Here is a 7,524-nt window from a genome sequence, read left to right on the forward strand (position 1 = left end):
CAAACGGCCCAGCTGGCCATCCAACCAGCCGGCCGACCCACCCCTGCCTTATCCCCACGAGGGGGGGGGGACCCTAACCACTATCCCCACTCCCCCTCCCACGAACCCCACTCTCTCCCTCGTCTTCCCCCACACTCGCCTGGATCTGGATCGGGGAGGACCCCATCCCGCGCTGCCTCGTGCCCTGACGCCGGTGCCCATTCCCGACGCCGCCCCGTAGCCTGCTCCATCTCGCCTGCCACATGGGCACCCGCCCCCTCGACCCGAGCTGAATCGGGGGCTCGACCCCGCGGCGCCCCGAGCCTCGACGCCGCGTCATTGCCGCTCCCCGCCACCTCATCCCGACGTCGCCCCGCCGCCTCGTCCTCATCACTGCGTCGTCCTCGACCTCCTCCTCAACCGCGGCTCCTCCGAGCCTCGCCGGCGTTCCCCTGCAACGGGGGTGAGCCGCCGTCCGTCCTCCTCTTCCCCCTCTGCCCCGATGCGTCCACCACACCCCGCGCCTCACCCCGCCGTGGCCACGCGCCGGTCGCGCCCGTGTAGCGCCGGCCACGTCCGACGCGCGCGCCCGCGAACCGCGTCCCTTCTCGGCGCCCTCACTGCGCGTGCGCCCAACCTCTGTCCCGCGACCGCTCGCCCGCCGGAGCTCTACCGCTCGGGCCGCCCCTGCAACCGCCTCCCTCCGTGCTCTCCAACGTCGCCGCCACTGCACGCCGTCGCCCCCGTCGATTCCGGCAGCCCCCGCACGAGCCGCGGTCAACAATCGACACGCGACATCGAGCATGTGCCGTGGGAACCGTCGCCGGGCCACATAGTGGCCGGAGTCCACTGAACAGCCGCCGCCGGCGCATTCTGCCATCACCGCCGTTAGCCACTGACGTGGCCTCATTAGCGATGCGCTAATGACCCCCTTGACTCCCTGACACCGGGCCCCACCTTGCTAATTAATGTTTTTTTTTGGTTAAATAAACTCTGTAAGAAAATGACTCACTGATAGCCTGGCCCCACATCACTAATTAATATATTTTTTAGAGTAACTAAACACTGTTAGTTGCCTCTGGGCCAATGACAAACAGGGCCCACACCCCTGAGGAAAAAAACGAAATAAAAATAATTAATTAATTAATTAATTAATTAATTAATAACTAAATAGTTAATGAATTAATTAAGTTAATTAATCATGTTTAATTAATCTAATTAAGTAGATAGTTTAATTAAACCCTAATTAGACTAATCAGTCAATGACGAATGGGACCCACAAAGTCAGGTTGACCAGTCAACTCTGTGACTGCTGATGTCAGCATGACATCATGCTGATGTCATTAAATCATTTTCGAATTAATTAAATTCCAGAAATTAATAAAATATTTAGAAAATCATATCTTTTAATCCGTAACTTGGATTAAAATATTTTCAACATGAAAGTTGCTCAGAACGAAGAGACGAATCCGGATACGCAGTCCGTTCGTCCGCCGCACACCCCTAACCTATCGAACCCGCAACTTTCCCCCTCCGGCTCCTCTGCCCGAAAACATGAAACACTGGGGATATTTTCCCGGATGTTTCCCCCCTTAACCGGCATCACCTCATACCACGTTAGGGTCGGCCTAGCATCGTTACTTGTCTTGTCATGCATCGATATGCATCTGTTTACATGGTATTCATTGTTTCTTCCCCCCCTTTTCTCTCCGGTAGACTACGAGACCGACACTGCTGCTGCCCAGTTCGACTACGGAGTTGACGACCCCTCCTTGTCTGAGCAACCAGGCAAGCCCCCCCTTTGATCACCAGATATCACCTACTCTTTTCTCTATACTGCTTGCATTAGGGTAGTGTAGCATGTTACTGCTTTCCATTATTCCTATCCTGATGCATAGCCTGTCCTTGCTACTACTGTTGTTACCATTACCTGCTATCCTACTGCTTAGTATAGGATGCTAGTGTTCCATCAGTGGCCCTACACTCTTGTCCGTCTGCCATGCTATACTACTGGGCCGTGATCACTTCGGGAGGTGATCACGGGCATATACGATATACTTTACACAATTACATTACCTGTGATACTGTTCGGAGATGGGGGCTGAAGGGGCAGGTGGCTCCATCCCAGTAGAGGTGGGCCTGGGTTCCCGACGGCCCCCGACTGTTACTTTGTGGCGGAGCGGCAGGGCAGGTTGAGACCACCTAGGAGACAGGTGGGCCTGGCCCTGGTCGGCGTTCGCGGATATTTAACACGCTTAACGAGATCTTGGTATTTGATCTGAGTTGGCTACGAGCCTATACGCACTAACCATCTACGTGGGAGTAGTTATGGGTATCCCGACGTCGTGGTATCAGCCGAAGCACTTCGTGACGCTAGCGACTGAGTGGCGCGCGCCGGATTGGAACGTAAGCCTGCTCTTGTATTAAGGGGGCTAGTTCCACTTTCGGCCGCGTACGCAACGTGCAGGTGTGCTATGGGCGATGGGCCCAGACCCCTGTGCGCTTAGGTTTAGACCGGCGTGCTGGCCTCTCTGTTGTGCCTAGATGGGGCTGTGACGTGTTGATCTTCCGCGGCCGGGCATGACCCAGGAAAGTGTGTCCGGCCAAATGGGATCAAGCGTGTTGGGTAAGTTGGTGCACCCCTGCAGGGAAGTAAATCTATTCGAATAGCCGTGATCTTCGGTAACAGGACGACTTGGAGTTGTACCTTGACCTTATGACAACTAGAACCGGATACTCAATAAAACACACCCTTCCAAGTGCCAGATACAACCGGTGGTCGCTCTCTCTCAGGGATACGAGGAGGGGATCGCCGGGTAGGATTATGCTATGCGATGCTACTGGAGATGCTACTTGGAGATGCTACTTGGAGGACTTCAATCTACTCTCTTCTACTTGCTGCAAGTCGAAGGCTGCCAGAAGCGTAGTCTTCGATAGGACTAGCTATCCCCCTCTTATTCTGGCATTCTGCAGTTCAGTCCACCGATATGGCCTCCTTACACATATACCCATGCATATGTAGTGTAGTTCCTTGCTTGCGAGTACTTTGGATGAGTACTCACGGTTGCTTTCTCCCCACTTTTCCCCTTTCCTTTCTTTCTGGTTGTCGCAACCAGATGCTGGAGTCCAGGAGCCAGACGCCACCGTCGACGACGACTCCTACTACACCGGAGGTGCCTACTACTACGTGCAGCCCGCTGACGACGACCAGGAGTAGTTAGGAGGATCCCAGGCAGGAGGCCTGCGCCTCTTTCGATCTGTATCCCAGTTTGTGCTAGCCTTCTTAAGGCAAACTTGTTTAACTTATGTCTGTACTCAGATATTGTTGCTTCCGCTGACTCGTCTATGATCGAGCACTTGTATTCGAGCCCTCGAGGCCCCTGGCTTGTATTATGATGCTTGTATGACTTATTTATGTTTTAGAGTTGTGTTGTGATATCCTCTCGTGAGTCCCTGATCTTGATCGTACACATTTGCGTGCATGATTAGTGTACGATTAAATCGGGGGCGTCACACGTCAGGAAATACAAAATGACTAACTAACGGGGGCACACAATTTTGTTGGGCGTGGGAGTGCTCGAGCTCGACGTGGAGCACCCCCAGTGCCGCCACGTATTGCACGCGGAGCACTTCTGGCATTAGAACTGCTTTTCCTGGGGTTTTTTTCCTTGTTTCTGTTTTTTTGGCTTTTTAGTTTGATTTACTCTGTTTTTTGTCTTTTGTTTTTTCTGCTTTTTCATCAACCCCTTGTGAAGCATTGGTTCTTTCGGAAAGCATGGATGTGCTCTGCTCTCTCGTGGGAGCATAGGTTAGATTACACATAGTAAGGCACATGTTTGTATTCGTTGGGAGCAGACGTTGGAAACATGCATGTTAGTGCTAGTTGGAAGCACACGTTACAAAGCACAAATTAGTACTAGCTGGGAACATGGATTTTTTGAAAAAAGTTATTTGAAACATGAGATCTGGTTTCAAAGATCTCAACGTGGCGAATGCAACTATGAAAATGGTTCATAATTTGGACACATGATTCAAGAGATATTTCGTTTTGAAAAACCGAAACCAAAGAAACACAAACAAACCCAGCAAAAATCTCTGTTTTATTCTATATGTATACTCAACCTACATTTCATAGGTTATACCAATCACTTATGAGTCCCAAGCAAATCAGCATTCAGCAGGTGTCCCCTTTGCCAAGGGGATCAGAGATTAGTATCTAGTTGGTACCAAATCATGTCGTATCTTTTTCTTGAGCAAATCGTTCTTATCAACCACGAGCGCAATGCAGGATATCGTGTCGAATGTACCGGTCAATCATGACCGGGAGCGATAAGATGACAGGGAAAGGTGCCAATAATAAAGGCATTGCTTGGGACGTTCTGCGACTTGCTGCTCATCATGCAATTGTTTATAGGTGGTGCAATCATACAATCCTGGATTGTGTATCTGCTCATCATCATCAAGCTGTCTGGATAACGCAATTGTACAATCTGCCGGTGATCTAGACCCCAACAGATACTACTAACCTACAGAAGATAAAAGATGAAACTGGATGAAGAAGTTGCAAATTTCGGTATATTCACATGGGAACCGTTCGGTACAAATTTTACATACAGAAAAGAATAGGACCCCATATCGTTCATGAGGCAATGACACGGAGTATACACTGTACAACAACCTCAATATCCTCCTACTAATACTACCACTAACCTACAGTCTACAGATTGAAAATGTTCAAAAAATCCAACTGAACTTCCAGTACGAGATTCCTACACCTTCTGATCCATGCCAAAAACCGCAACACCTGCAGAGAAGAAGAGGATTCAGTACCAGAGTAAGGGTACTAGGGTGCGGATTATTTTGTTTCAGAGTCTGGATTCCTGGTTGCACGGGAGCTGTAGACTTACCTATCGTTGGCAGCAGGACCGTGAGAGCGGCAACGCCGACGATTTTGATGGGCATGCCGGTGACCACCATGTCCTTGATGGTGACGTAGCCGGTGCTGAACCCGACGGAGTTGCCGGGCGACCCGGTGGGCAGCAGGTAGGAGAGCTGCGCGCCGACGGCGCCGGGCACCATGAGCAGCAGCGGGTGCACGCCGATGGTCCTGCCCAGCTCCGCCAGCAGTGGCAGCACCAGCGTGGTGGTGGCGTCGTCGGAGGTGAACTCCGTGAGGAGGCCGCTGAAGGCGCACGCCACGGGCGCGACCGCCAGCGCCGGCGCGCCCCGCAGGAAGCCAAGCCACCCGGCGAGGATGTCCGTCAGGCCGCTCGCCTTGAACCCGTCGGCGATGGCGAACCCCGCGCCGAGGAGGAGGACGATGTGCCACCGCAGCCGCCGGCACTTGCCCCAGTCCATGAGCTTCTCGCCGTCGCTCTTGCCGCTCGGGATTATGAAGAGCAGTGTCGCCATCATGATCTGCATTGCGCCCAGGTTGGTGTGCCGTGAGCTCGTGTGACAGATTGTCCCCTGAGAAATGATCGGAAGTCTGTGATGCTTACAGTGACTGTTCCATCCCCGACATTGCCGTGGAAGAGGACAGACCACCCAGGGATGTCGTCCGTCAGGCTCCTCGTCATCCACAAGACGATCAGGCCCTGCATGAATCAGCCATTATTCCATTCAGCTCTGTTGCAATAACACTCTGTTTCTAGGTTCATGGAAGAAAAATGCTAGAAAATTGTACTGATTGACAATGTGCAAACTTACCCCAAAGACGGCAAGAACCATCTTCTCTGCAAAAGCCATTGGACCTGGCACAAATCAAAATGAATATCCCCATCGTCAGATAACTAAACGCTGGAATTTCAACGGGTGCCAAAGGGCAAATGTGGTTCATTCAGTTTACTCCACGGAATGTTTGACCAAGATATTCAAACTGGCCAGATCACAAGAACATATTTGAATACTACAGACAGACATTTTCACACACACAGAGAGAGAGAGAGAGAGAGAGAGAAAGAAAGATGAGGTACCAAGCAAGCTGAGCTCCCTCCTGAGATGGGTGCGGTCAAGGTAAGCGGAGAGCGCCCTCCCGGTGTTGTTGGAGCAGTACATGAGGCAGAGCGTGGCCCAGAGCGCCGCGAAGAGCACGAGCGACATGGGGAGGCCGAAGGACATCCAGGAGCTGAAGGTGAAGGGCTCCTGCTCCGGGAAGTAGGTGGACCACATCCCGACCAGGATGATGTTGGCGCCCGTGCCGGTGAGCGTGGCCAGCCCCCCGATCGCCGACGCGTACACGACGCCGAGCACCACCGCCTTGGAGAACCGCCGGAACTCGCGCGCGTCGTCGGGGAGCCTCTGCAGGATTCCCGTGGCCACCGGCATCATCATGACGGTGCACGGCGTGTTGTGGATCCACATGCTGATGAACATGGTCGTGCCGCAGATCCCCAGCAACAGCAGCGCCGGCTTCACCGGGTCCCCGCAGAACAGCGACGTGATCTGCGCGCGGGCCGCACAATGTTAGTACGCTGAGATCGAGCCGGAAGAATCAATCGCTAGGACTCCATGAACGTACGTTGAGCGCCAGGCGGCGGTGGATGTTGTAGTGCTCGATGGCGAGGGCGAGGATGAAGCTGCCGAGGACGAGGGAGATGACGTCGTCCATGTAGGCCTTGGCGACGGCGTCGGCGGAGGAGACGCCGAAGACGGGGAAGAGGAAGAGCGGCGCCATGGACGCGACGGCCAGCGGCACGGCGTCGGTGATCCACCAGATGAACACCCACGCCAGCACGCCGAGCATGTTGCGCGCCGCGGCGTGTCCGGGGCCGAGGTCGACGAGCGCGCAGATCAGCGCGGCGGCCAGCGGGCCGGCGGCGATTGACAGGTACCTGTTGGCGAGCAGCGACGCGACGAGCGGCGAGCAGGGGGAGCGGTGGTCGCCGCCGTCCGCTGTGATGTCGTGCAGGGGTAGCAGCGACCTCGTGACGTCCTCCGACGAGCTCTCCCAGTGGCCGCCGCACCGCGGGTCCATGGCCGGTCGAATCCAAGAGATCGTTACGGGCTGCTTTCGTTCCGTTCTGCCGTCGATGATCTTATAGGCGCGTTCTTGGTTGCTTCTTGAGTTAGGTTGTTCTTATAGGCGCGGGAACTCGACGCTACTGTTCGATTGGAAACTTGGCGGGGAGGACGGGACGTCGACCCGTTGGCTGGCAGCAAGTCCACCTAAGTTTAAGTCCCGGATTGAACGCATGGTGTTCGTGGAGTTTTTTCTATAAAAAAATGTCAATGAGGATTAGCCCTTGGGTTGATCTAATTTTTTTTAAAACTTGGCGGGCGAGTTCACCAGACAAGTTCGAAAACGAAAGCAAATAATGCATGCGGCAGGTCTGACAAGTAGTATCACGCCGCCACGTCAGATACATACAGAAATACATACTACTCGAATTACTTGTCCTGCGTGACCATTTTCATGGCTATCCCCAAATCGAAGTTCCACGCCACTCAGAAAGATGTAGTACTGATCTTAAAAATATAGAAGCACCACTGGTTTAAAAAGATTTGTAGTAACGATTGACGCATGTGGATCGATGTGGCGTCCAG

At 53.3% G+C, this 7,524-nt stretch overlaps 1 protein-coding gene across 1 annotated transcript; it reads right to left on the bottom strand.

Moving 5' to 3' along the window:
* Positions 1–4,540: 4,540 nt before the first annotated feature.
* LOC119310812 (tonoplast dicarboxylate transporter-like) lies at positions 4,541–7,028 on the bottom strand. The gene is made up of 6 exons (XM_037586428.1): positions 6,500–7,028; positions 5,955–6,423; positions 5,689–5,732; positions 5,481–5,576; positions 4,887–5,397; positions 4,541–4,783 (listed from the first exon to the last, which is right to left on the bottom strand). Exons 1-6 carry the CDS (start codon positions 6,953–6,955, stop codon positions 4,749–4,751), a joined length of 1,611 nt encoding a protein of 536 aa, XP_037442325.1. The 5' UTR covers positions 6,956–7,028; the 3' UTR covers positions 4,541–4,748.
* Between the last annotated feature and the right edge of the window lie 496 nt (positions 7,029–7,524).

This window comes from Triticum dicoccoides, chromosome 5B, assembly GCF_002162155.2.
Source record: "Triticum dicoccoides isolate Atlit2015 ecotype Zavitan chromosome 5B, WEW_v2.0, whole genome shotgun sequence".
NCBI classification, from domain to species: Eukaryota; Viridiplantae; Streptophyta; class Magnoliopsida; order Poales; family Poaceae; genus Triticum; species Triticum dicoccoides.

What these genes read in the sequence shown, in the direction of transcription:
- LOC119310812 (XM_037586428.1), bottom strand. Translation starts at nt 6,955, where the DNA reads ATGGACCCGCGGTGCGGCGGCCACTGGGAGAGCTCGTCGGAGGACGTC. An exon ending in ACCGCCGCCTGGCGCTCAAC is followed by an intron (nt 6,424 to 6,499) that starts GTACGTTCATGG and finishes GCCCGCGCGCAG; the next exon opens with ATCACGTCGCTGTTCTGCGG. An exon ending in GAGGGAGCTCAGCTTGCTTG is followed by an intron (nt 5,733 to 5,954) that starts GTACCTCATCTT and finishes GATTTGTGCCAG; the next exon opens with GTCCAATGGCTTTTGCAGAG.